The sequence below is a fragment of the Chlamydomonas reinhardtii genome, chromosome 6 (assembly GCF_000002595.2).
Source record: "Chlamydomonas reinhardtii strain CC-503 cw92 mt+ chromosome 6, whole genome shotgun sequence".
Lineage (NCBI taxonomy): Eukaryota > Viridiplantae > Chlorophyta > Chlorophyceae > Chlamydomonadales > Chlamydomonadaceae > Chlamydomonas > Chlamydomonas reinhardtii.
This window is the reverse complement of record NC_057009.1, coordinates 3,655,827-3,680,549: the sequence shown is the minus strand read 5'-3', so window position 1 is coordinate 3,680,549 and position 24,723 is coordinate 3,655,827. Positions and strand designations below refer to the sequence as shown.

At 65.2% G+C, this 24,723-nt stretch overlaps 6 protein-coding genes across 6 annotated transcripts in view; 3 read left to right on the top strand and 3 right to left on the bottom strand.

The window, feature by feature from the left end:
• The first annotated feature begins 17 nt into the window (after positions 1-17).
• Positions 18-7,238, top strand: CHLRE_06g278138v5 (uncharacterized protein). Its single transcript, XM_043063091.1, has 10 exons — positions 18-129; positions 241-1,457; positions 1,730-1,816; positions 2,058-2,292; positions 2,525-3,183; positions 3,503-3,884; positions 4,131-4,376; positions 4,578-6,131; positions 6,306-6,532; positions 6,704-7,238. Exons 2-10 carry the CDS (start codon positions 784-786, stop codon positions 6,936-6,938), a joined length of 4,299 nt encoding a protein of 1,432 aa, XP_042923797.1. The 5' UTR covers positions 18-129; positions 241-783; the 3' UTR covers positions 6,939-7,238.
• Position 7,239: 1 nt separating this feature from the next.
• On the bottom strand, positions 7,240-9,417 carry CHLRE_06g278137v5 (uncharacterized protein). The gene is made up of 2 exons (XM_043063090.1): positions 8,892-9,417; positions 7,240-8,664 (listed from the first exon to the last, which is right to left on the bottom strand). Exons 1-2 carry the CDS (start codon positions 9,094-9,096, stop codon positions 8,114-8,116), a joined length of 756 nt encoding a protein of 251 aa, XP_042923796.1. The 5' UTR covers positions 9,097-9,417; the 3' UTR covers positions 7,240-8,113.
• A 58-nt stretch (positions 9,418-9,475) lies between these two features.
• CHLRE_06g278136v5 (uncharacterized protein) lies at positions 9,476-14,177 on the bottom strand. Its single transcript, XM_043063089.1, has 7 exons — positions 13,876-14,177; positions 13,578-13,671; positions 12,234-13,253; positions 11,821-11,975; positions 11,170-11,304; positions 10,693-10,882; positions 9,476-10,406 (listed from the first exon to the last, which is right to left on the bottom strand). The coding sequence occupies exons 1-7, from the start codon at positions 13,884-13,886 to the stop codon at positions 10,284-10,286; spliced, it is 1,728 nt and encodes a 575-aa protein (XP_042923795.1). The 5' UTR covers positions 13,887-14,177; the 3' UTR covers positions 9,476-10,283.
• Positions 14,178-14,297: 120 nt separating this feature from the next.
• CHLRE_06g278135v5 (uncharacterized protein) lies at positions 14,298-17,843 on the top strand. Its single transcript, XM_043063088.1, has 6 exons — positions 14,298-14,322; positions 14,404-14,573; positions 14,706-14,792; positions 15,794-15,963; positions 16,978-17,102; positions 17,443-17,843. The coding sequence occupies exons 2-6, from the start codon at positions 14,424-14,426 to the stop codon at positions 17,598-17,600; spliced, it is 690 nt and encodes a 229-aa protein (XP_042923794.1). The 5' UTR covers positions 14,298-14,322; positions 14,404-14,423; the 3' UTR covers positions 17,601-17,843.
• A 2,204-nt stretch (positions 17,844-20,047) lies between these two features.
• On the top strand, positions 20,048-22,161 carry CHLRE_06g278134v5 (uncharacterized protein). The gene is made up of 2 exons (XM_043063087.1): positions 20,048-20,325; positions 20,395-22,161. The coding sequence occupies exons 1-2, from the start codon at positions 20,088-20,090 to the stop codon at positions 20,490-20,492; spliced, it is 336 nt and encodes a 111-aa protein (XP_042923793.1). The 5' UTR covers positions 20,048-20,087; the 3' UTR covers positions 20,493-22,161.
• Positions 22,162-22,335: 174 nt separating this feature from the next.
• The window catches only part of CHLRE_06g278133v5 (uncharacterized protein), a 3,422-nt gene continuing 1,034 nt past the window's right edge, over positions 22,336-24,723 (bottom strand). The window contains exons 4-5 of the mRNA XM_043063086.1: positions 24,398-24,437; positions 22,336-24,237 (exon numbers count right to left, since the gene is read on the bottom strand). Of these exons, the coding sequence (XP_042923792.1) occupies positions 24,214-24,237; positions 24,398-24,437 (64 nt within the window). The 3' untranslated portion in view covers positions 22,336-24,213. The remainder of the gene's footprint in view (positions 24,238-24,397; positions 24,438-24,723) is intronic.

The following is a 24,723-nucleotide window of genomic DNA, read 5'->3' as shown; positions in this document are numbered from 1 at the left end:
TGCTCTTGTCTTATGTGCAGCTCGCTGGCGAGCAAGTAAGAACGGATGTCTGTGCCAAAGCGCTTGGCGTGGCTGCTGCCTGGCCATGCTCTGGCGCCCCTGCTGGTTCAGAGCAGAACTTTTGGCGAGGTCAGTTTGTTACGGGTCCGCATTGCTCGTTTTGCCGCGGCAACGGCACCGGCATCAGCGAAACCGACGCAAACTCTTGATCCATGTAACCAGCTCGCTACTTCATTTCAGGGTGTGCTACAAAACTTGCTGGATGTTTCATCGGAACGGGGCGGCCAACATCCAGCTGGCGCGCTTAGTCGCGGCGCCAGCAGCAGCTCCCAGGCGCCTCCTGCGGCCAGGGCCACCGTGCAAACCGAGGGCGATGGCGCCAGCATCTCTAGAAGCGGCAGTTTAGGAGAGGCCCCAACTGCAGCTGTAGCCACGCTCGGGCTCGCGGGCGCTGGCGGGAGCGTAGCGGCGGGCGCGCACGTGGCGCCGGCGGTGACAGACACAGGCGCAGTTGCAGTTGCGCCGGGGGTCGCTGAAGGAATTCAGGAACGTGTGGCGCGCCTGCGTGCCGAGCTGGGTAGAGGGGGACAGCATAACTCGAGTGCAGGCGCTAGCAGAGGCGGGAGAGGGGCCGGGGGTGGAGGCGGGGGCAGCGAGCGCCAGGCCCAGATTGACCCAGCAGGAAGGCGCCAGGGCGGAACCGGGGCGGCGGCGGACGGCGTGCTAGCGGGCGGCGGCAGCAGTAGCGCTGGCGGCGGCTTCAGCGACAGCAAAGGGGCAGGCATGGGTTTTGAAGCGCCGACGCTGAGCTGGCGGCGGCGCAGGCCGCAGCCGGAGCTCAGGCCAGCGGCGGCAGCAGCAGCAGCTGCAGTAGCAGCAGCGGGAACAGTCGAAGCCGGCACTGCGGCTGCGGCCGCGGGCGTCGCCGCCGTGGGGAGGCCTGACGCTGTCGGCCAGTGGCAGCGCGGTGCCTCGCATCCGGGGGCTGCGGGCCTTGAGGCAAGCGGCGGAGAGATGCCGACGGCGGTGACGGCGGGGGTCTGGGGTGACTGGGGTGGCACAGAGCCTGCCAGGGACGCCGCCACCAGGGGTGCAGGCCCGGACTCCTCGGGCTCGCCAATGAGGCCCACAGCGGCAGCCGGAGCAGCCGAAGCAGCTGGAGAAGCCGAAGCAGCCGAAGCAGCCGAAACAGCAGCACCAGCATCGTCCCTTAGACATGACTTCGAGGAGGGTGCAGGTGCCGACGCAGCAGGCACCGTGGTTCTCCGGGAAGCTGGGGCAAGCTATGGCGGTGACATCGATGCTGCCGGCGGCGGCAGCAGCAGCGGCGGTGGCGGCGGCGGCGGCGCGCTGGCGGCTGCTGACCGGGATGCGGAGCTGCTGCGGCGCATTGCGGCGGCCGCCAGCCTGCGTGACGCCGAGCTGTTGCTGGCGAGCTGGGGGCGCTGGTTCCGCAGGTGCGGCCACCAGGCGTCAGCGTGCCTGTGTGTGCCTGTTGAAGACGCATTACGACACGACCTTGTCGCAAGAGGTGTTCGGATGCGCGTGGTGAAGCGGGGTTGTGGATGCAGAAGATTGCCGGCCGTATGTCACGCTGCCTGACGCATACGTGCGTATGCCCAGTTGCCCACACCTCTAGTGTGGCTCTGTGAGGCGATGAGGTTGGCGGTACGCCATGCCCACAACTCCCCCTACCCCCTCTGTGTGTGCCCCTCGTGTCCCGCTGCAGCTCCCACGCCGCGGCGCTGCTGTGCCGGCTGCCGGACCTGGACCCGGACGGCGACAACACGGGGCCGCGCACCCGCCAGCTGGTCAGGTGGGACCGGGGGAATGGGGAACTTGAGGGAACTGGGGAACTTGAGGGGACTCGGAGCGGCGGCAGCAGAGCGCTGGCTGCACGTGCACGTATGTGTGCGTGTATCTTGGCCCGGCCTCCCTGATGGTGATGAGACTTTTTCGTTGGGCCCGGGCACATAACCCCACCGCTTTGACCCGCAGCCCCGCACCTCACCCACGCACCGATCTCGCTCCTATCTCCCAACTCCCGCGGCATGCAGGCTGCTGTGCGACGGCGTGCTGGCGCGGTCCGAGGAGGTGCCCGGCCCCGAGCTGGCGGGCTGCGTGGCGGCGCTGGCGGCGCTGCGGTACGCGCCGCCGCAGGCCGTGCCGGGCCTGTGCGGGCAGCTGCTGGCGGGCCAGGGGCGGCGGCTGCGGCAGTGCGGCGGCGGGGAGCTGGCGGACCTGGGCTGGGGCCTGGCGCTGCTGCAGCTGCTGTACGGCGACGTGCACCAGGTGGGGGAGTTTGTAGGGGGGTCGTAGATACCAGCCCAAACTATTCCGAACCCAATGGGAGAAGGGGAGGGGAAGGAGCGGAGGAGATGGCGGGTAAGGAGTTACAGTGTCCAAAGGTTCGGCGGGAACCGTGCGTGCGGAGTTCACACTTTGGTCCTTGTCAATCTGTTATCAAGTTGCTCCACCCACCCGTGCCCCTACCTTGTTTCTACCTCAATCGTCTACCGCACAGGCTATCAAGCGACCCGCCTACACCGCCCTGCTCGCGCCCAACGCGCGCATCATTGGCTACGTGCGCGCCGCTGCCGGCGCCGCCGCTGACACGGAGGCAGCTGGCCCCGAGGCCGCCACGACCCCTGACAGCCGGTCCGCTGCCGCCCTGGCTGCTGCTGACAAGGGAAGTGGTGGTGCTGCCGGCTCTGCTTCTTGGATCCAGCCTGGGGGCCAGCCTGCGGGAGCGGCAGTGGCATCGGCGGCAGTGCAGGAACGGGAGCAGGAGGGACAGGAGCCGGAGGAACAGGAGTGGGATCGGGAGGGGGAGCAGGCGGCGCTTGGTGGGGTCGCCATGTCTGCCTCGACACGCCTGCGCATGCGGCGGACACGTCTGTCCACCGGGCCTCCCACCGCCGCCACTGACACCGGGACGGATTCCAACAGCCTCAGCAGCCCGGGCGACAGCAGCCCACCACGCCCGTATCAGGGCAGCCCTGGACGTGGCGCCGGCGCCGGATCCAGCGGCGCTGGCGGCAAGGGCCTGGCCCCCAGGGCCCGCAAGCCGCAGGACCAGATCTGGATGGTGCCGGCAGCCATGGAGCGGATCTGGGAGAAGCTGGCGCGAGCGGCAGGCGGCAAGGCGGCGGCGGGCGACATGGGCGGCGAGCACATCGCCAAGTGGGTGATGTGTGGCGTGTGTGGTGGTGAGGCGACTCGTAGCGGTTGGTGGTCAGGTATTGAATGGCCCTGGCGGCAGGGGTTGAGAGGAGGCGGCGGCTCTGGCGGATGACGGGGGGCGCCGTGCGTTGCGCCTGCTGCCCATTTTGCCCCCTGGCGCCACCAACTGCGCCGCTGGCCGCCCGCTGTCATCACCGCCACCAGGCGGCGGCACCGCACACTGTTGCCGCCTCCTGTATTGCCGCCCTTTACCCGCACGTCGGCGCTCATCGTCAACTTATGAGTCCTTCACTCCCAACCCGCCCCTTCCCCCGACCAGGTTGGCCTGGGCCTACGCCAAGGTGGGTCGCCGCGATGACAAACTGTTTGACCAGCTGGCGGGCGCCACCACCGTACTCCTGGCGCCGTACATGAAGCGTTACGAAGCCGCTAGCGGTCGCGGCGGCGAAGCCGCTGCAGCCGCCATTTCCAGCTTCACCAGCGCCGCGCCCGCGCCGTTGGATGCCGTGGCGGTTACGAACCTGGCGTGGGCTTACTCACACCTGCGCGCCGCCGCGCGCCACCCGGAGCTGATGGCGGCGCTGGCGGCTGTGGCGGCGCCGTACAAGGGTTTGTACGATAACGACCAGTTGGCCAGCCTGGCGCGGTCGTACGCGGCGGCGGGGCACTACGACGCGGACCTGTGCGCCGCGCTGTCCGTGGTGGGTGGGTGGTGGGTGGGGTGGGGTTACATGCATTAAGTTTACGAAGTGAAGTCGTAGTGGGGTGGGGTTTGTGCAATTGTGTTCATGCCGGGCTGGTGAGGTGGCGGCCTGGCGGGGTGGTCGTTTCGCATGAGAGTCGGCACACAGACAGGTGCAGTGCCGTCACGCGCGTATCTTACCAACCACAACACCTAACCTCCCATCCGCCGTCTGATTAATTTATTTCTGACCGCACCCCACAAGGTGGCCTGCCGGCGGCTGCGGCACCTGACTGGCAGCCAGTTGGCGGCGCTGCTGGGCTCACTGGCGGAGCTGCGGCACCGCGATGAGCGGCTGGCAGAGCTGGCGGCGCCGCCGCAGCGCGGCCGAGGCGGAGGCGGCAGCGGCGGCGGCGGAGGCGGGGTGGTGGAGAGCGGCCCCGGGAGGGCGGCGGGCAGTGCGTTGGCGCGTGCCGTGCGCGACCTGCGCGCCGACCTCACACCCGGCGAGGTGGGTGTGTGCCTGTGTGTGTGGGGGGGGGGTGGGAGCAAGGCAAGGCAGGGCGGGGCGTGTGGGCACGTACGAAGCTTCGCGTTCAATGGTGCATGGTCGCCACGGGGCACGAGCACCATGCCTGGTGGTGTGGTGGTCTGGTGCGCATGACAGCGCCAACGCGCGGCTCACCTCTGCCGTGCCGGTGCCCTCGCGCAGGCGTCCGAGCTGCTGTGGGCGGCGGCGCGACTGAGCCTGGACCTGGGGCCCGCCAGCGCGGCGTCGCCCGACGGCACAGGCGTGCTGGGACTCTACACAGCACCCACAGCTGCGGCTGCAGCAGATGCTGCGGCCGCCGGAGCGGAAGGAGGCGGCAGGCGGCGCCGCCGCCGGGGGGCTGCGCCCGCCGGCGGCGCCGACGGCGCGGCGGCGGCAGCCGCTGCTACTGCCGCCGCGGCGGCGGCGCGGCGCTCGCGCGCCGCGCGGCCGCTGGTGACCGCCCTGGCTGCGTCGCTGCGGGGCCGGCTGCAGCAGCTGAGCCCCAGCCAGCTGTCTCGCTCGCTGTGGGCGCTGGCGCTGCTACAGCCCGCATTTGGCGCAGACGGCGGCGCCACTGGCAGTAGCAATATCAGGGGCGGCGGCGCTGGTGGTGGCCGGCTACTGCATGGGCTGCTGGCGGAGCTGGTGGGCGCACTACAGCTGCACCCAGTGGGTAGCTACAGCCGTGACGATCTGCTACAGCTCTACGGCGCCGCGCAGTTGCTGGCGGCGCAGCTTGACGGGGCCGCACTGGCGGCGCTGCTACAGCCGCCGCCGGCTGGCAGCGGCGAGGCGGCTGTAGCAGAGGGCGGCGGGGGCGAGCAGGAGGAAGGGCCGGAGGCGGCGTGGTCGGGTGATGAGGAGGACGGGGACGAGGAAGGGGCAGGGGAAGGGGAAATGGAGGAGTTGCGCTGGGGGCGCCAAGGGGTGCGTGCGGGCCGGACCCGGTCGCCCTTGTTCCGGACCGCTGAGGACAGCGACGCGGCGACGCAGGCTGTGGGAACCAACGCCGCGGCTGTTGGCTCGCTCCGGCACTTCGCATCCACCTCTTTTGCTCCCCTCTCCTCCGCCTCTGCTCCCACCCCCACTGCGCCTGCGGAATCGGGTGCCAGTGGTGGGCCCGACCTTGGGGGCGCTAGTGCCGCTGCCGCCACACCCGCCGCCTCCTCCTCCTCCGCCGCCTCCTCCTCCTCCGCCTCCTCGTGGCCTGAGGTCGTGGACTGGGACAGCATTCACGTGCCTCCGCCACTGGGCGCCACCGCCCCTGCCAGCCCAAGCAGCGGCTCCAATAGCGACCGCAGCCGCAGCCGGCGCCGCTCCGCGCCACCGCCGCGCGACGCCATCGCCACCGCCACTGCCGACGCGCCTTCTGATGCCTCTCCAGCCCCCGCCGACATTGACGACGGCGGTGTACATGAGCCCATCAACGACGCCGCGCACCTGCAGCCCCCCGCGCAAGCCGATGCCCACAACAGCCTACGGCAAGTGTACGACGAGGCAACGGGCCGCATCCTGTGGGAGGTCGCGGAGGAGGGCGCGGGGGCGGGGGAAGGCGGCGATGGCTCGGGGCGGCGCAGGCGCCGTCGGACGGAGGACCCGGCAGCCTGGGTGCTGCCGCCGCCGTTGCTGCGGGCATGCCAGGCTGCGGCGTCGGAGGCGGCGGCGGCGGAGGTGGCGCGGCTGGAGCGAGAGGAGGGCCGGGCGTCGGAGCTGTGGCGACTGGAGGTGGCGGTGGTGAGTGACAGCAGCGTCAGCGTTGGATTTGTCGCTCAGTTGCCTCCCGCATTGCACGGGCACCTGACCGGTACTTGCACTGTCTCTCGGGCGTCTGTGTACCGTGCTAGTACCTATTCGTCTCTCCACTTACGCACGGTAACAGACCCGACGGTTTCAACTGCGGCTTTGCAGGCTTTGCGTGAGCTGACGGGCTGGGGGCCGCTGCCGCACTGGGTGGCGCCCCGGGGCACAGCCGTTGCAGACCTGCTGCTGCTGCCGCCGCCGCCGCCACCGCCGTCCCGGGGCGGCTCGGCGGCAGAGGCGGGTGCAGCTGCAGGGGGCAGCGTTGCCTCCGCCGCGCCGCCGCCCCCGACCGCGCCCATTGCGGTGCTGTTGCTGGGGCCCGACAGCACCACCAGGTGGGGGTGGAGGTGCGGGTGGGGGCTAGGGGCTGCCCTGCTGTGGTGCTTGAAGCCGCAGCAATTGCATTGTCTTGCTCCAGTACCGTACGCCCTTCCCATTATATCCAATCACCACCACCATCCAGTCACGCCGTGCACCCTACGCCCCCGCCCACACGCCCCTCACAGGAACCCGCCCTACGTGCCACTGGGCGAGGCGCGTGTGCGGCAGCAGCTGCTGGAGGCGGCGGGGCTGCGTGTGGTGGTGCTGCCGCGGTTCTTGTGGCGCGTCATGAGCGCGGCAACAGCAGGGGCTGACGGGGTCGGCACTTCGGGGTCGGCTGGGGGCGGGCGGGATGGGGTCGCTAGCCCGGACGACCAACTGTGTCTGCTGGCGTCGCTGTTGGGTCCGCTGAGGTTATAGTGGGCACCGTGCGGGCACGGCATGGCAGCGGTGGCATCGTGCAGACGGGCAGGGGTGGATATGCGTGAGTACGGTCGTCGGGATGGCGAGTGAGTGAGTGACATTGGGATGTTTCTTTGGGTAGATGAAGCAAGGCGCTATCGGCGCTGTAGCAGCTTGGAGGCGGCGACTGCGTAATTGGATGAGCCGTGTGGCGATGGGTGGTATCAAAGATACGGCCGTCACTCCTACTCTTGAATGGTGCCGCGGGCCACCGGGGCTGTTACTGACAAGCAGACAACTGTGTAAACCCAAGATTCCAAACTGTGCAATCACAGCCGCCCACTAAGTAAGCCGCTCGCTGACACACCGCTGCCACGCGGCTGCTGCTGCCCAGCCTAAGTCACCTCCCGCCTCAGTCCACCAGCACCAGGCTCGGGCATCGCGGGCTCGCCGGCATTGAATCAACGTTAAACACTCGTGTATCAACGCCGAACGGAACAGCCAGCCGCCAGTTCTCACGCCGCTGCTGCCCAGCGCTGTATGCCCGACCTGCGCCGCCTACCACTGGCACCGGAGCAGGCCCGCACAGCCCCAGGACCAAGGGCCTCACGCAGCCGATCGCCAAACACTGTTCTCGTGCACCAGCGGCCTAAGACCCGAAGCGGTACATTTGCGGCGCCGTTAAATATAGAACGGCCGTGTAGAGGGCCGCCGCCGCCAGAACTGTTGCCCAGTCTGCCACCACGCCCTGCCGGCCAGCAATCAGGCAATCCGCGTCCTGCCACGGCATCCTCTCTGCCTAAACATTATCCACGCGCCAAACGGTACAAGAAACGAGTAATGTTCATGCGGTTTTGACCATGCCGCCGGCTGCCTCTTCACCAGTTGCTGTCCACCAGACCTGCTGTTGATGCTCAGTACTCGCGCTGTATCATCGCACTCACTACTGGCCTTTCGTGTGTCCATGCCTTTTAGACTAAGACACCAGTCCTGTCGTGACGCTGCAGCCCGGCCACATCCCGCAACCGCACGCACCAACACGAGCCAGCGCTGCCGCATAGCCCGCGTGTTGAGTTGCCAAACGCGGGCGCGGCCACTCCAGCCCCCACCCTGTAACCCCCCAAAGCACTGCCTTCCCAGCCTTCCAGTCTGGTCTGGTGCGGTGCTGCTGGCCCAGCAGCGCTTGCTGCATCTCAGCCCCGGCCCCACCTGCGCGCCCAGCCCACCGCCACCGGCACCGCCGCCATCACGGCCAGCAGGTAGGGGAGCACGCGTCCGTCCTCCCAGAACGAAGTGGGGCTGGAGGTGGGGTTGGAGGAAGGCGCCTGACCCTGTTGCTGCTGCTGCTGTTGGCTTCGGCGCTCAAGAGGGGCCGCTGTGGTGCCACGGGCTGTGATGGCGCCGCCTGAGGCTGCGGCCGCTGCGCTGCCTTGGCGACTTTCCGTCGGCTGCGACGTGGACGTCGGCGCAGCCGCCGCTGCCACGCCTGTTGCTGACGCAGCACCTTCGCCGGGGGCGGCTTCGCCTGTATCCGCACCAGCATCTGGACCCAGTTGGCCTGGTATGTCAGCTGTGGCTGCTTCTGCTGAGCTGGCGGCGGCAGCTGGCGGCGGCACGGCCGGCGGCGGCGCAAGCCTGCCAAGGCCAGCCTCAAAGGCCGCGATGCATCCGGCCCAGACGGCGCCGATGAGCAAAAGCTGCCCGGTGCGAAGACCGCGGGGCTGCTCCAACTTTGCCTCCAGGCCTGGGGAACGGCAATGAACGAAACGCACTGCGTTCAAGGTCCGGTAGGCGCAAAACGGATGCGCCGAAGGGAGCACAGTGTCCGGGCTCTGGCGCCGACGCAGGGAGCAGCAGGTCATGGCAGCCTGGCAGGTGGCTGCCACGGATTTCCGTATCGCTCCGACACCTGATATCACCTCGCCCCCATCTCATCCCTGCACATAGGTCATGGGTTGGCTCCAACACAACCTGCCAACAGCCGATTCGCCACAGCGGAAAAGCAGGCCACATCGACGCTGGCGCAAAGCGGGTGTGCTATGTCGGGGCCGAGCCTCCGCTTATAGACAAGCTCCCGCGTCGCACCGTTCACCGTTGCGGCCAGAGCCACAATGGGAAAGGCCGTAAGGGCGGCCGTGAAGACTGGCAAGAGCGACGATTCCGTTTCCGACACCATGTTCTGCTTTGCAACAGTTTGGCTACGAGGCGAGACTGCCTATTACAGTCATTTCTTGCATTGACGACCCTGAAAACTGTACAGGGCTAACATTCCAACACGACCTTGTTGGCGTCCATTATGGAATCACCAGCCAGGCAATTCATGAACCAATTCACTTTTGCTGCACATCACAAATGTATTTTGGCGCCTGTTGTCACTTGCGAGTGCGACTGTCGAGAGCAAAAAGCGGTGATGGACTGATGGAGCGGTTGGCGCTTTGGCGGGAAACTTTGCGCACCAGCACAGTTGTTATCGGCCGCTCTGCTGGTGGTGTTGATGAACACCGGGTTAAGTGGAGTGGCAGTCCAGACAAAATTGTGCTGCGTCTTGCCGGTCCTTGGCGCAATTAAAAGACGCCGAACCCATACAAAGTCCGGCCTTGACGCTTAAGAGCGTACATGACATCCATTAACTTGACATGTTGGCGACGCGCGTGCTCCGTGTACGTGATCGTGTCCCTGACCAAGGCCTCCAGGAATCCTCGGAGGACCGAGCGAATCTCGTTGTAGACAAGCCCACTGAGCCGCTTCACGCCGCCACGGCGAGCCAGGCGGCGAATGGAGCCTTGCGTCAGAGCTGTGTTGATGCTTTCGCGCAGAACCTTGCGGTGCCGCTTGCCGCCTTTGCCGATTCCCCGTCCCGGGCCAAGACACTTGTCAATGCCCGACATTTTGTGAAGTTTGGAGTGTCACGGCTCGTAAGTATTGAATAGATACGTCCCTGGGCCACAATTCCCTGGTGCACAAGTGCACAATTTTAAGCGGTTGGCCGGATCCATGTTCCCGCCAAACCCGCCTGCTACATCTCTCAATGAACGTTAGCCATCAAAACACCTTGGTAGTATCTGCTACGGCCCACCAGCTTGCCAGCGGGAGTGCGCGGGCACGGCCCTCCTCCACGGCTCTAGTGGCTGTGGGCGTGGCTGTGGGCGTGGCCCGGTCCTCGGGGAACACCCATGCATTCCTACACGTCTATGCCTAGTGCTGCCTAGTTGCTTAGTCGCCTACACTCACAAACTGCCTGCCTGACAATACCTGTAAATCTCTGCCACTCTGCCACCCTGCCATCCAGCATCCCTTACCCGCCTGCCGCCCTGTTCACCCCTCGTCACCTGCCCCTTACCCTGCCGCCCGCTGCACCCCTGTTCACCGCCTGCGGCCGCCCAGCAGCCGCTGCGCCTGCGGTGTGTCCAGGAAGGCGGACAGCCGCAGCGGCGCCACCACCCGCACCTCGCCGTCCGCGTTGCCGGCGCGCCGCAGTACCGGCACCTGTCATTGGCACAGGCGGGCGGGCAGTTTGATCGTTCAGTCGGACAGGGGTGCAGGAACTGGGTATGGGTGGCTAGCTGGCGCCCCTCGTATCAATTCCCGAAGATGCTGTAAAATGCTGTCTTCCTCGCGCCAATCTGCCGCAGCCTCTATCCCGTCCTTTGCACTCCACTCCCGACTCATCAGCCCCTCAACCCGCCCCCAGTCCTGGTTCTCAGTTACTTGAGATTGGAATACCGTAAACTCCTCCCCTCCCAGCCAAACCCCGCAAGCCGCCGGCACGCACCTCTAGTCGGCCATCGCGGTAGGCATGGCGGTAGAAGCAGGAGGTGGAGAAGGGGCATGTGCCGTCGCCAAATGCGAAGTGCCGGCAGTCGATGGTGCCCAGTTTGGCCTTGTAGGCGCCCACGATGGCCTCCTTCTCCTCGGCCGTGGCCGGCCACACCAGGGAGGGCGTCACGAAGTGCGTGCACGTGCTACGGCAGCGGACAGTGGATAGGGGGACAGAAGGTGGGGGCTGGGCGAACGGAGCGAGGTGTACACGCGGAAGTGGTGAGGGAGGATGGCAAGGCATGCAGGCAGCAGCAGCAGCAGCAGCAGCGCGTTGCATCGTTGTGCGGGAAGATCGGCTGCGCCGGCACCTCGCCAACCCCACCGCCGATCCATGCACGCTGACCGTACGCAGTCTACGCACCCCACCGTAACCTACCGCCCTCAACCTCCCCCTCCCCCCACAGGCCCCCGCACCGGCCCCACGGCTCACCGGCAAATGGGGCAGGTGCGCACAGCCGTGTCCGTGGCCAGGCTGGCGTCTGTGTTGCGCTCTCGCCAGGAGCGGATGCAGGCCAGGCAGAAGGCGTGGTCGCAGTCCATCAGTCCGAAGCGCCGGTCCGACACACTGCAGGGCGCAGGGCGGGGGGAACACACAGTGGCTTTGAGCGCTGGCGGCACCGATGCGCCTGCACCCCTACAGCAGGCGGGCGCGTGTGTGCGTGCCTCCGGGTAATCGCTTCATCGTCCCGAACCCGTTGGCGGGGCGGCACACGCCGCCCCACTTGGTTTGGTTTTAATTTGGGCTGGTACTTACAACCCCACCCCAACTCACAGGCAGCACACCACAGTCCCCGAGCCGCGATCACGCCTCCGCAGTGGCCACCTCGTCGGCCACGTCTACCTCCCGTGCCAAACGGTCCGGGCCTTTTCCCCCTCCCCTATGCCACCTATTCCATTCCCCTTCTTCGCAACCCCGCACCATCAACATACACCGGCCTCAGTGCCCGCCCTGTCTTCTTTGCCGCCCGCCCCCCAACTAGCCATGGCGAAACCGTGTGAGCACGCGCCTTCCTTCCCCCTAGTTTGACTTGGTTTGGTTTCCTTTGCGCTGGCATTTAACCCCCCCCCCCCCAGGGCCCACCTGGGCTTGTGCATCACGTGCTCCAGGCAGATGCCGCACTCCACGTCTGCACTGCGCAGCCGCGCCTCCAGCCGCGCATGCCGCAGCCGGCACTCCGCCGCGTGCTCCGCCGCCGCCGCCTCGTTGTAGGGGTGTATCCGCCACTTGTGGCACGTCTGCGGGGATTGGGGGGGGGGGGGGCAAGCGCGCGTGGTAGGGCTCATGGATTGCAAGGACACACGGGAGGAACACATCATTGGGCTTGCAATGTGGCCTGCCCCGCAGCACCTAGGCACGCCGCAGCCCATGCCGGGACCGCAAGTCCCGCACAAGCCGCCCTCCTGCGACCCGCCCACGCGCCTGATACCGTACCGTACAGTACCGTACCCGCCCACCCCGCCCACCCTTTTTCCCCCCCCCCCCCCCTCCCTCACCTCGCACTCCAGGCCGTGTATGAGGGGGCAGTCCTCGCCCTCCGCACACCGGCCGTGCAGCGCAAACGCCGGACACAGCTCCAGGTCCGCGGGGTCCACCGCTTCACCCCCTGCACCAGCACCAGCACCGGCGCCACTCCACCAGCCCGCGCCTTGACCCGCCGGGCCCTCCTGCCCCTCCTCGCCGCCGGCCTCATAGCCCGCCTGCTCCTCCCCCTCATGCCCCTCCTCGCCTTCGCCGTACTCCCCATACTCGTCGTAGTACGGGTCGTAGTACCCTTCCTCCCCGCCTGCCTCGCGTTCCCCACCCGCCCCGCCCCGCTGGTCCCAGGGATCCAAGTCCGGGGACCAGGGAAGTGAGCCGGCGGCGCCCGCCGCCCCCGCCGCCGCCGCTGCGGCTCCTGACACCACTGACGGCCTCGCGCCTGCCCCCTCCGCTGCCCGCTGCCCTCGCTCCTGCTCCAGCCGCCGCGCCTCCTGCTCCAGACCCACATCGTCATCAATCAGCACCAGTCCGCGCCGCCCAGCCGCAGCTGCCGCTTCCGCCGCCTCCGCCGCCGCAACGGCCTCGGCGACGTGCTCCCACTCGTCCGCCGGCTCAGCGCCGCCGCCACCACCCGCTGCACGGCCTGCTGCCGCTCCTGTTGCGACGGGCGCCTTGGCGCCGGCGGCTAAGCCCCAGGCCGGGCCCCTGCTCGCAGTCGCTGAAGGCGCGGCGCCAGGCCCTGAGGGGGCTGGCCCCGAGGGGGAGGCTGCCGCTGCCGCTGCCGCAAGGGCTGGGGGGAGGCGCGAAGGGTCGGTGGGCTCCCGCGCATCCCACACCGCCACATATGGGTCCCCGCGCAGAGCTCGGGAGCTGGGCCCGGCAGCCCCCGCGGAGCTAGCGTGCGGCTGTGCGGGCTGTACGTGCTGCTGCTGCTGCTGCCGTAGCTGCCCGGCTTTGGACCAGTCCGGCCGGCGGTGGTCGTAGCGGCAGCGGTCGCCGTAGGCGCAGTTCCCGGCTAGGTAGAACTTGCAGACCTGTGTTGACGTGTCATGTGGGAGCCAGCGTTAGATACAGGGCATAAGCCGTGCATGACGGGTTGAGCTCCTCACCGCCCCCATCACCCTCATCTGCTTGGAGGCCAGAGTCCTGCTGCTTGCGACTCAAGCGGCGCTGCCAGTCCGGACCTGGCTCCAGCCCGGCAACGCAGTAGCCTGCAGCTAGCAGCGGCAGTAGCATGCAGCCCCGCCCTCCTGCTGGTGGCCGCACTGCCCCCTCCCGGGGACCAACAGCTGCTCGAATCCCCAGTGCATCTGGTTCTAGTACCCCCCAGCGGGCCAGCTCCCAGCTGCCCCCCGCACCTGGCTGGGCAGGTCGGACAGGTTGTGCGAGAAGGCGCAGTCCGAGCCGAACCGGCAGGCACCGGAGATGTGGTACTTGCACAGGACCTGGGACCTGCAAGGCAGGGGGTTCAGCGTGGTGAGGGACGGGAGGTTTGTGCGAGGCGTGTGGATTGTGCGGGGTGACGCAACGTGGTGCAGGTGGCAATGCGGCACAGACGCGCGCACGCGCGGTACAAACGCGCAGCCGCGCAGCTCCGGCGCACGGTAAGTACCGGTAAGCCCCAAGTCAGGCACTGCCATGTTACATCGCACACACCTTTCAGACATGTTTGGCGACCACGGCGATGTCCGGCCCGCCCCCGACGGCGCACGGGGTGGCCGTGCCGTGCTGTGTCCCACCGGGTCGCGTGCGTGACCGGAGCCCGGTGTCGCCCCTTGGCGCCGCCGCCAAGCCCCAAGCCGGGAGCACGGGACGTGTACACAAGGCTCGTGTTCAGCGCGCCTGTCCTCGTCGGCAGCAGCTCGCTCCAAGCGTGGTCGTTCGCGAGCGGAGCAATGGCCCGGGCGAAGTTATGTTGTTCCGGGCTCTTTCAAGGTGCAAACTATAGGGCCATATAAGTCTTGTGAAGCTTCATCCGGCAAAAGGCGAAATTTTGAGGGCTCCGGCTGGTGCATGCGCGCAGCCTCATGCGAGTCGCCTCTCCGGCCTAAGAGCTCGCGCAGCCCCACTGCATCCCTCTTTTCCGGCCTAGTAGCCTTTGTGGTGAGTTCATTGCAGTGTTACCAAGCTTCTCGAATAGAACACCGGCGCCGCATTCTTGACATGTCTTCTTCCACCGCGCAGAACCAAAAGAGCAAGGAAAGATGCCCGGTGGCCAAGGTCTGCGCGCCCGCACGCGGCACATGTTTGCCCGCGGCTTCCGCCAGAAGGGCTTCATCCCGCTGACGACTTACCTGCGCACCTACAAGCTCGGGGACATGGTGGACATCAAGGTCAACGGTGCCATCCACAAGGTGCGTATCAAGTAGGGCGATTTGCGGAAGGGGATCGAGGTGCTGCTCTCCATGGCGTCGGCGCAGCCGCCGAGTGGAACCGGGCGCCGTCGCTGATACCCGGAACGCCGGCCCGCACGCTTCGAATTGCAGGGCATGCCCCACAAGTGGTACCAGGGCAAGACCGGTACCGTCTGGAACGTCACCAAGCGCGCCATCGGTGTGGAGGTCAACAAGCGGGTGGGTCTTGTTGTCTTGCTCGCTTGTGTGGGCCGGGTTCACTTGTCAAAATTGTTTGTCCTGAGAATAATGCCACCAAGCTGCAAAGCTGGACGGCGGAGAGCTGCAGCAGCGGCTGGCGGCTTTTGGAGCGGGGCGTCGTCAGCTTTACCAGCAGCGCAGCGTTATAGAGTTCATGGTGCAATCACTGGCGCAGTTGTCAACCAACGGCAATGCAGAGTACTCTCGCCGATGGCTGGCCTACAGAGGGGCGCTCTCGGTTGGGGCGACAGCAGTCGGCGAGCAATGCGCCAAGCGCGAGCTCCAGCAGCAAAGCGCCGGATCACGGAGGTGCAGGGGGGGTTGATGGACCCGGGCCACGCTCTCGCTGCTGGGCCGGACTCGCTCAGTAGGGGCCCGGCGGAGGCGCACGGCACGGCGCAAGTCTTCATCCTGGGGCGGGGACTGGATCATACAGAAGCAGCGACACTAGCAGTAGCGGCTGCGGGCACAGCAGCGAAGGCATGGGGACTGCAGCGTTCCCGGATTGGAGGGAGGGGTGCGTCAACAGCCGCTGTTCTTGGCGGCAGACGCAGCAGCAGCAGCGGGACCAGCCGGCTCTGCGCGCGCGGTAGCCACACAGCCACCGCGCTTGCCAGCGGCATGTAGGTTTTAGGAGGCACGCCATGCAGCCATGCACTCATACCGCATGCCGTAGAGTTTCTGACCTGGTGAGCGCGCAGCGGCCCATTGCAGCTCGGCCCCCGGGCCGTGCCTGCGCCAGGCAGCTTCAGCAGCACAGCCACGGCAGCGACCCGCGAATGCCGATCAGCTCCCGACCAGCAGCCCACAGCCGCACTGTAGGCATCAGCCGCATGTGGGGATCAGCCGCACTGTAGGAAACCCCGCGCATACGGCCTCGCAACCCACACGCACATGCATGCGCTCTCCCCAGCAAATGCATACTGCGTGGTACACCACAACCTCATTCGCATCCACGCCCACCACGTGCGATTGCGCAGGTTGGCCACCGCATCATGAAGAAGCGCATCCACGTGCGTGTCGAGCACATCGTGCCCTCTCGCTGCCGTGAGGAGTTCCTGACCCGCCGCGCGTCCAACGACGCGGCCAAGGCGGCCGCCAAGGCCAAGGGCGGTGAGTGGTGGAGCAGCAGGCGGGCAGGAGTGGCGAAGTGGGTGGAGGGACGAGGGTGAAGTGCTGGGTGCTGGGCGCGCAGGGCATGGGGTAGCTTGGAGCACGAGAGCTCCGAGCTGGCGAACTTGCCACGGCACAAGGCAGGGGCGAGGGCAGGCCTGGGGTAAGGGGTCAACAGCGTAGTGCTGTATCTAAAGCGGCGCTGGTGAGAGTGGAAGCGGCGGTGGGCATGCCAACAGCGATGGCAGCAGCAGGAGCAGCTGCGGCGCGCCCGATGGACACCGAGCGGGTGTTGCTCGCCTAGCCGGAACCGAGCAGGCGGGGCGCAGTTGCAGCCTTGCAGCGATCGTCTCAGCGACGGCCGACCGGCGGCAGCGGTCACCAGCCGGCCGGCAGCACGGCGGGCCTCTGCAGTTGATGTTGCCGCTGGCGCTGCGTGGGAGTAGCACGGAGTGGAGTGGAGCCATGGGGCCGAAGGGCGGCTGCAACTGGTCGGCTGAGAGCTGCCTGTCGGGCTGCACAGCTGCGGCTGCGGGGCAGCAGCAAGCAGCTGCAGCTATGGTTGGGGGAAGCCGGTGTTTCCGCTGCGCGCATGAGCCTGCACTGTGTCTGGCGCTGCAGCCGCCCAGACGCAGGAGGGCCATGCGGCGCCGCAGTGCACCGCGCCGCGCACACGCCGATCAGCCGGGCGTGATCGGGCGGACCCTCAGGCGGGATGCGAGACAGCAGCAGCGGCAGGCTGCCTGGCGCAGCGGACGGACGCGAGCGGGGAGGCAGCGGCGTTTTGGCAGCGGCGCGCAAGTGACTTGGCACGTGTGCAGCTGCACACTTAGCATGTCGGGACCGGCGCTCTTAGCTCGCTGTGCCCGATGTGGACAGGTGCAGCACCCAGCAAGCTCGCCACAATGCCTCCTGTCTCCTCCTGGGGCGGGGCAGCCCGCGGCGGCCTGCAGCATGCATGCCATCTCATGCACGGTCCCGTCCCCCCCGTGTGCTCACACCTTGCACTCCCTCGCCTGCATGCGCTGCCTGCGCCTCCCCCTTCCCGCAGAGCCCGTCCCCAAGACCAAGCGTGTGCCCGCTGGCCCCCGCGACGGCTTCGAGCTGATCCCCGCCAAGGTGGAGACCATCGCCGCCATCCCCTACGACATCATCAAGGAGGGCCTGGTATAAAGGGTGAGTGGGGGGCTAGGGTGGCGGTGGTGTTGGTGGTGTTGGTGGTGTGGGAGGGGCTGGGTGGTTTGGGAAGGGGCCAGCAGGTTGTGTGCGGGGACGAGGCAGCACAAGGTCAAGTCGCTGGGGCTGTTGTGCGGCGGGTTGGCGTGGGGTGGAATAGAGTCAGGAATGGGCGGCTGGGCAATAGCGGCGTATGTTTGGGGGGGTTGATGGTAGTGTGTGGTGCGTGCTGCCTTCATCGGCCTCGTGCGGTCGTGCCCTCATAGAGCCCTCGAGACCAAAGCCGAAAGGCTGAATTTCGTCGTGTGCCGCGCCGTGGCATTCCCCATTGCCTTTGCAGGTTGGATTCGTGCCGGTGGGATGTTCAGCCGCTTGGGCTGTGGAGCTGTTGCGGCTGTAACGCGTTTCGTGAAATTGGGTCCTTTACGCGAAGACACAGATTGCCCCAGTTGTGTGAAACCTCAGCTGCACAGCCAACTGCGCTTCCGCGTGTGCTGAACGCCGCGAACTAAGCATGGAAACATAAGTCTAACTTCGTTTACAGTGCAGCGCATCATGCAGCACGACGACTAAAGGCCGCCAGCGGTCAGGGGCACAGCGCTGCAGGATCGGTCGCCAGTCGGTGGTGGAGGCAGTGGGGCGCGGGTGTTGCGCTGGCCACCCGCGTACCTGCCAGATGGTTGAGGAGCATGCGGGCTGCCGACGATTCTTCTACGTAGGTCTATGCTACACCAAGCTGTTCCAGACAACCAGCGTTGGATTACAGAGCTGCAGAGCTTGAGAGTGACCAGTTGCCAAATTAACTCCCAGGTCGATGTACCTATCCTGAACCCACGGCTTCCACCTACTCATGGTCACTGCAGAGTACGGACCACCAGTGCGCCACGCCACTTCGTGGCCGCCCGCTACCGCCTTCTCACGCAGACCCCCATACGGCACCAAACGAGGTGCACCCTGCCCCGCCTATAAGATTGACTTTGCCCACGCACACCCAAACATGCCCGCCGCTGTGGTTGCATTGCTTAGGCCAAGTCCCTGCTGGTCCCTGACACCGCACCGGTCACCCAGCCATGGCCAACCCTACGCAGCCGTCACCCAGCACCGCAATCGCGGCCCGACCGTGTGCACTGCAGCATGCCCCGATCGGACCCCATGCGCACACAGGACTCCGCAACAATCGCTGCTGGCTGCTGGATGCACGCTCTCGCAGAGTGGACTCGACACACCCCTCACTCCTCCGCCTTTTGCCCTCGGTCATGTCCATTGTAACACAGCCTGACTCAGAACAAAAGAATAGATTCGGTGTGGTCACCGCGCAGCGTCCGTTTCATGCAGGATGATGCAACCTATCACTCTACGGTGCCTGGGCTGGGTGCAATTTTGTTTATCCGGCCGCAACTACATTAGGCACTTGCTTTGCCTTTTTCATGTCCCATATAACCTATCACTCTACCCCATGAAGTACCTGAGTTTCTGAATAGAGCTTGCCAAGTCATGCAATCCAGTTGGCAAGGCCATGATGGCCGAACATGCGAGCGTTGCGCCCACCTAGCATCCCAGTCAATCAGTGTCTCGGGCCTGCTCATGATCCACACTCCGCGTTCCCAACCAGCCTTTGGGTAAGCCAACCTCTCGACGCTGCGAGGCTGCATCATCGCACGCTGTCTCAGCTGCTGTTGGCCTCCCTTCGGCGGTAGTCCCCACACCTCAATTGTCGCACCTGCTACTGCTACTGCGCCACCGCGTGGACTGCCAGGACGCTAATGATGGCCTTGGAGCAGAAGGGGCAGCACAGGGGCGCTGCCGCCGCTGCACCGCCGGCCGGGGCTGCCAGCTGCTGCGCGCAGCCAAAGCACGCCGCCACACAGATGCTGTCCGCGTGCACGAAGCCGCACTCGGGTGCGTTGCGCAGGCACAGCTGCGCGGCGGCGGGGCGGCAAGGAGCAGCGGGGACGTGGGGCCTTTCTGCTGTTGGACCGCGCCTTGGTCTTCAGCTGCCGGCCCTTGTTGACGCCTGTGCAGCAGGTAAGATTTGGAGGATGCCTTACTGTATTACACTACGGTATGCCGTCTGACGTGCTTCTTTCGGTACCGAAGGGATGGGAATACCCCATCGTTCCAAGCTTTAGCGCCATGTGCACGCACACACACACCCGAAAGGGGCGGCGGCTCACCGGGCTTTGCATGGGCGTGCTTGTCCTTGTGCTTTCCGCCCTGCAGCCGAAACGCGCGGGCGGGCAGTGCAAGGCAAGGCAAGTGTGACGTGGGCTCCAACACGCTTTCTTGCACCTACTTGTCAACTAGCACTTGCATGATGCTCCCAGCATCCTCCTGGCATGGGCGCGCCCCGGCCTGGCTCAGCCCCAAACCCGCTAGGGGCCGCGGCCCCCGCGCGAGACAGCAGTACGCATGGCACGCGTCGTTGTGCGTGAAAGGGTGAGAGAAGTATAAGAGAGGCATGTGCAACAGCGTTGTCTGTCCTTACCCGCGACAGCAGCGCCGCAATGGAACGTCCCCAGCTGCGAAGCTGGAACGCCACCGCCACCGCCACCGCCAGGTGCGCGACACCGCCCACCGCATGCCTTGTGAAGATACGAGCACTGTCCGCGAGCCCCCCCAACCGCTAAAACCTAGGCATTTTTGGGCCCCCGGATGCCATGGGCGAGAACGATATTAGGGCCCTTACACGCCTGCGGTGGTGGCCCACCCCTGGAAGATGCAAGCCTTGGGCGGGGCTAGATACACCGCCGTGAAGTAAGTAGGTTCGGATGAAGACGGATGAAGGTGGTGCGGCAGGAATGTGGCGACGAATGTGGCCCAGAGGCCACGCAGATTGACGGTCCACCGCCAGGTATGAGGGGAGGCACCCATCGGTCGGCGCCGTGCCGATGTCGGAGCAGGGGTATCGCACCTACAAGTTCGCATCGCATCGCTCACCTATAGTCTTCACTTACCAACGCCAACTTGCATCGGCTCGCCGTAATAATGGCCCAGCCGCCGCAACCTCAGTCGGACAGTATGCAGCAGCAGATGGACCAGGTGGACTTGCAGCAGCGGATGGACCGGCTCGAAGAGCAGTTCGCGGCCCAGGTCGAGCAGTTCGCCGGGCAGTTCGCGGCCCAAATCGAGCAGTTCGCCGGGCAGCTCGCGGCCCAGGCCACAGCCAACGCCGCGGCCCTCAAGGCCCTCGATGCTAAAATCGAGGAGATGAACGTGGAGCCAAGTGAGTGCCAGAGTCCTCGTGCATATATGGGATAATAGGGCATGATAAGAGCAGTCTGCATGCGCGCAGACCTCGTCACGGACCTGGTGTGGCTGGGGCGCGCCCTCTTCAATCGCATTTCGCGCAGCTTGGCGTCAGAGCCTTCTGCTCATCAGAAGCAGGCTTAGCAAGGATTACCCCGCACCTTACAGAGTACGCTGCCTATGCGGCCTTCGTTGGCCCCGTGCTTTCGGGGGTGTGGACCCTCTTCGTTGCGTTTCGGAGGCCCGGACCGACTGTTTCACCCGCAACCATGCCGGCCGTCCTGGCCGATTATGCCCATGGCCTGGCCGCTACTGCGCAGCCTCCTGGTAGCCCGCGCCCCAGGAGGCTGCGCCCCAGGAGGCTGCGTCCCAGGAGGCTGCGCAGTAGGGGCCAGGCCATGGGCCAAACGGCCAGGATGACCGTCATGATTGCGGGCCGGGCCGCTGAAACAGTGGGTCCGGGCCTCCGAAATGTAACGACGAGGGTCCAAACCGCCGAAACGGGGTGTTGACGCCTGGCTGCTTGTCGGCCTTCAGAACACATGGAAGGAGGGTTACGGTTGTCTTGGCTGATGCGCTGGGAGAGGCCGTGCGGCCGTAGGACTGCTACCCAGTTGCCAGTATACCACCTGGCTACCCGTGACCAGATAGCGCCTGCGGGGGCATCAGTGCTTGTGCCGTGTGTATGCGATGGAAATGTTGTTAAGGATGCTAGGCTTGACATCCTGGATTTGATGGAGGGGCCTTTGTCCTGATTGTTATGTGGCCTCAGGAGCTTTCATTTTTGTCCTGCATTTGTTATTATGGTGTCACGAGTACATGACCCCTGTGCCCACGCGGAAATCTTAACATCAGTGGCCGGACCTGTGTGTATCTATCTGCATTTGTAAGTTCGTTACAGCGGATAGCAGAGCGCGAAGGGCAGGCAAGCTCAGATTTGGTGATTGTGTAATCTAAGTACGGTAATGTAGGACTGTATCGGTATCTGACACACCCAGTTGTCAATACCCATGACCAGATAGCGCTTGCGGGGACATCATCCCTTGTGCTGTGTGTATGATGTGTGCGTTTCATGGAAATGTGCTAGGGATAGACATCCTGGATTTTGGAGGAGAGGCCGGTGTGTGTTTGTGTGTGGCTGCATTGGAAGGTTCACCACAGCAGGTAGCAGAGTGCGAACGGCTGGCAAGCTTAGATTCGGCTTGGTAAGCGAAGTAGTGTGAGGTAGTGTGAGCACGGCACTCACCGCTAAGGCAGGCTGAGGCTTGCTAACGGTGTGTGCAAAAGGAGGCGCTGAGCTGTGTACAGCAGGAGACGCCTGCCCGATGCATGAGAGTGAATGGAGTGTGTCACCAGCGGTCCATCACTCATGACGTTAAGATTACCGAACACAGCAGGGAGGCCAGCAAGGCCTCATGCTGCTGTGCTGCACGCCAAGGGACACCTGCTGCAAGCCGAGTATTTGCGAGCAAATGCAGTTGATGGCATTCTCTGTATGTGTGTCTTGGTGCCAAACCGAGGGGGTGGGACCGAGTCTCGCAAGGCCACCCTTGGATAGAGCGAAGAGCAGATGGAAGTATGAAGCTGAACAGACCACGAAGTCTCATAATGGAAGAGGAGGTGGAGTGATGGCACCTAGTAACATGTTCGATATGGCGGGAGGAGCGTCCTATGGGAGCAAGCCTACTAGAGCTAGAGTAGGCCGGCGGCGTTGCAGGCGGCACGCCCCTGGGGTTCAGGGCAGGGTGATCGTTCTCCACGTCACTGGCTCGTGAACTGCGTCAGCAGGTCCCTCTTGTAACCAATGCAATCTGTATGTGAAAAGCTCTTTGTGCAGGTTTGGGCGGGTGCAGGGTTCGGCGGGTTCAGGTGCAGGTTTGGGCAGGGGCGGGTGCAGGTGCAGGTTTGGGCAGGGGCAGGTGCAGGACACGGCTATAACATGGCATCTGGCACTGGCCAAGGAAGGGGTGGAGGGGTTTGACACGCCGGACCCGGACCTTATCTTCCGCTCATCCAGTTGCGCAGCTTTACCGGACGTAGCTGGCACGTCAGTTTCAGGGGTTGCAGAGGTCCACAATACCGGCACCGTATCTTACCACCGTAATGCTGTACGGTACGCAGTACGAAACTCACAGGCAAGGGCAAGGTTTCGAAGCGCGTGGGGGCCCCTGCCGCCCCTCCGTGGGCCCCGTGTTCCACCTACTCATGGTCACTGCGGAGTACGGACCCCCAGTGCGCCACGCCACTTCGTGGCCGCCCGCTACCGCCGTCTCACTTCAGACCCCGTACGGCACCGAACGAGGTGCACCCTGCCCCACCTATAAGATTGACTCAGCCCACGCACACCCGTACATGCCCGCGCCTGTCGGTGCATTGCTTAGGCCAAGTCCCTGATACCACACCGATCGCCCAGCCACGGCCAACCCTACGCAGCCGTCACCCAGCGCCGCAATCGCGGCCAAGTGGCCACGCCTCACGACCGTGTGCACTGCAGCATGCCCCGATCGGACCCCATGCGCACACAGGACTCCGGAACATTTGCCCTCATGTCCATTGTAACACAGCCCGACTCAGAATAAAGTACAGACTCTGTGTGGTCACCGCGCAGCGTCCGTTTCATGCAGGATGATGCAACCTATCACTCTACCCCGTGACGTCAATGAGTTTCTGAATAAAGCTTGCCAAGTCATGCAATCCAGTTGGCAAGGCCATGACGGCCGAACATGCGAGCGTTTCGCCCGCCTAGCATCCCAGTCAATCAGTGTCTCCCCTGGTCTCGGGCCTGCTCATGATCCACACTCCGCGTTCCCAACCAGCCTTCGGGTAAGCCAACCTCTCGACGCTGCGAGGCTGCATCATCGCACGCTGTCTCAGCTGCTGCTGGCCTCCCTTCGGCGGTAGTCCCCACACCTCAATTGTCGCACCTGCTACTGCTACTGCGCCACTACTGCGCCACTGCGTGGACTGCCAGGACGCTAATGATGGCCTTGGAGCAGAAGGGGCAGCACAGGGGGGCCGCCGCCGCTGCACCGCCAGCCGGGGCTGCCAGCTGCTGCCAAGTGACCAACGCCTCACGACCGTGTGCACTGCAGCATGCCCCGATCGGACCCCATGCGCACACAGGACTCCGCAACAATCGCTGCTGGCTGCTGGATGCACGCTCTCGCAGAGTGGACTCGACACACCCCTCACTCCTCCGCCTTTTGCCCTCGGTCATGTCCATTGTAACACAGCCTGACTCAGAACAAAAGAATAGATTCTGTGTGGTCACCGCGCAGCGTCCGTTTCATGCAGGATGATGCAACCTATCACTCTACCCCATGACATACATTAGTTTCTGGATAAAGCTTGCCCGTCATGCAATCCAGTTGGCAAGGCCATGATGGCCGAACATGCGAGCGTTTCGCCCGTCTAGCATCCCAATCATTCAGTGTCTCGGGCCTGCTCATGATCCACACTCCGCGTTCCCAACCAGCCTTTGGGTAAGCCAACCTCTCGACGCTGCGAGGCTGCATCATCGCACGCTGTCTCAGCTGCTGCTGGCCTCCCTTCGGCGGTAGTACCCACACCTCAATTATCGCACCTGCTACTGCTACTGCACCTGCTACTGCTCCGCCGTGTGGACCGCCAGGACGCTCACGATGGCCTTGGAGCAGAAGGGGCAGCACAGGGGCGCTGCCGCCGCTGCACCGCCGGCCGGGGCTGCCAGCTGCTGCGCGCAGCCAAAGCACGCCGCCACACAGATGCTGTCCGCGTGCACGAAGGCGCACTCGGGTGCGTTGCGCAGGCACAGCTGCGCGGCGGCGGGGCGGCAAGGAGCAGCGGGGACGTGGGGCCTTTCTGCTGTTGGACCGCGCCTTGGTCTTCAGCTGCCGGCCCTTGTTGACGCCTGTGCAGCAGGTAAGATTTGGAGGATGCCTTACTGTATTACACTACGGTATGCCGTCTGACGTGCTTCTTTCGGTACCGAAGGGATGGGAATACCCCATCGTTCCAAGCTTTAGCGCCATGTGCACGCACACACACACCCGAAAGGGGCGGCGGCTCACCGGGCTTTGCATGGGCGTGCTTGTCCTTGTGCTTTCCGCCCTGCAGCCGAAACGCGCGGGCGGGCAGTGCAAGGCAAGGCAAGTGTGACGTGGGCTCCAACACGCTTTCTTGCACCTACTTGTCAACTAGCACTTGCATGATGCTCCCAGCATCCTCCTGGCATGGGCACGCCCCGGCCTGGCTCAGCCCCAAACCCGCTAGGGGCCGCGGCGCCAGCGGGAGACAGCAGTACGCATGGCACGCGTCGTTGTGCGTGAAAGGGTGAGAGAAGTATAAGAGAAGGCATGTGCAACAGCGTTGTCTGTCCTTACCCGCGACAGCAGCG

What these genes read in the sequence shown, in the direction of transcription:
- CHLRE_06g278138v5 (XM_043063091.1), top strand. Translation starts at nt 784, where the DNA reads ATGGGTTTTGAAGCGCCGACGCTGAGCTGGCGGCGGCGCAGGCCGCAG. An exon ending in CGCACCCGCCAGCTGGTCAG is followed by an intron (nt 1,817 to 2,057) that starts GTGGGACCGGGG and finishes CGCGGCATGCAG; the next exon opens with GCTGCTGTGCGACGGCGTGC. An exon ending in CCGACCTCACACCCGGCGAG is followed by an intron (nt 4,377 to 4,577) that starts GTGGGTGTGTGC and finishes GCCCTCGCGCAG; the next exon opens with GCGTCCGAGCTGCTGTGGGC.
- CHLRE_06g278137v5 (XM_043063090.1), bottom strand. Translation starts at nt 9,096, where the DNA reads ATGGTGTCGGAAACGGAATCGTCGCTCTTGCCAGTCTTCACGGCCGCC. An exon ending in GGCGAATCGGCTGTTGGCAG is followed by an intron (nt 8,665 to 8,891) that starts GTTGTGTTGGAG and finishes GCCGTTCCCCAG; the next exon opens with GCCTGGAGGCAAAGTTGGAG.
- CHLRE_06g278136v5 (XM_043063089.1), bottom strand. An exon ending in TACACGGCCTGGAGTGCGAG is followed by an intron (nt 11,976 to 12,233) that starts GTGAGGGAGGGG and finishes CAATCCCCGCAG; the next exon opens with ACGTGCCACAAGTGGCGGAT. An exon ending in CGCACCTGCCCCATTTGCCG is followed by an intron (nt 10,883 to 11,169) that starts GTGAGCCGTGGG and finishes CCGCTGCCGTAG; the next exon opens with CACGTGCACGCACTTCGTGA.
- CHLRE_06g278135v5 (XM_043063088.1), top strand. Translation starts at nt 14,424, where the DNA reads ATGCCCGGTGGCCAAGGTCTGCGCGCCCGCACGCGGCACATGTTTGCC. An exon ending in TCAACGGTGCCATCCACAAG is followed by an intron (nt 14,574 to 14,705) that starts GTGCGTATCAAG and finishes TTCGAATTGCAG; the next exon opens with GGCATGCCCCACAAGTGGTA. An exon ending in AGGAGGGCCTGGTATAAAGG is followed by an intron (nt 17,103 to 17,442) that starts GTGAGTGGGGGG and finishes TTGCCTTTGCAG; the next exon opens with GTTGGATTCGTGCCGGTGGG.
- CHLRE_06g278134v5 (XM_043063087.1), top strand. Translation starts at nt 20,088, where the DNA reads ATGGCCCAGCCGCCGCAACCTCAGTCGGACAGTATGCAGCAGCAGATG. An exon ending in GGAGATGAACGTGGAGCCAA is followed by an intron (nt 20,326 to 20,394) that starts GTGAGTGCCAGA and finishes GCATGCGCGCAG; the next exon opens with ACCTCGTCACGGACCTGGTG.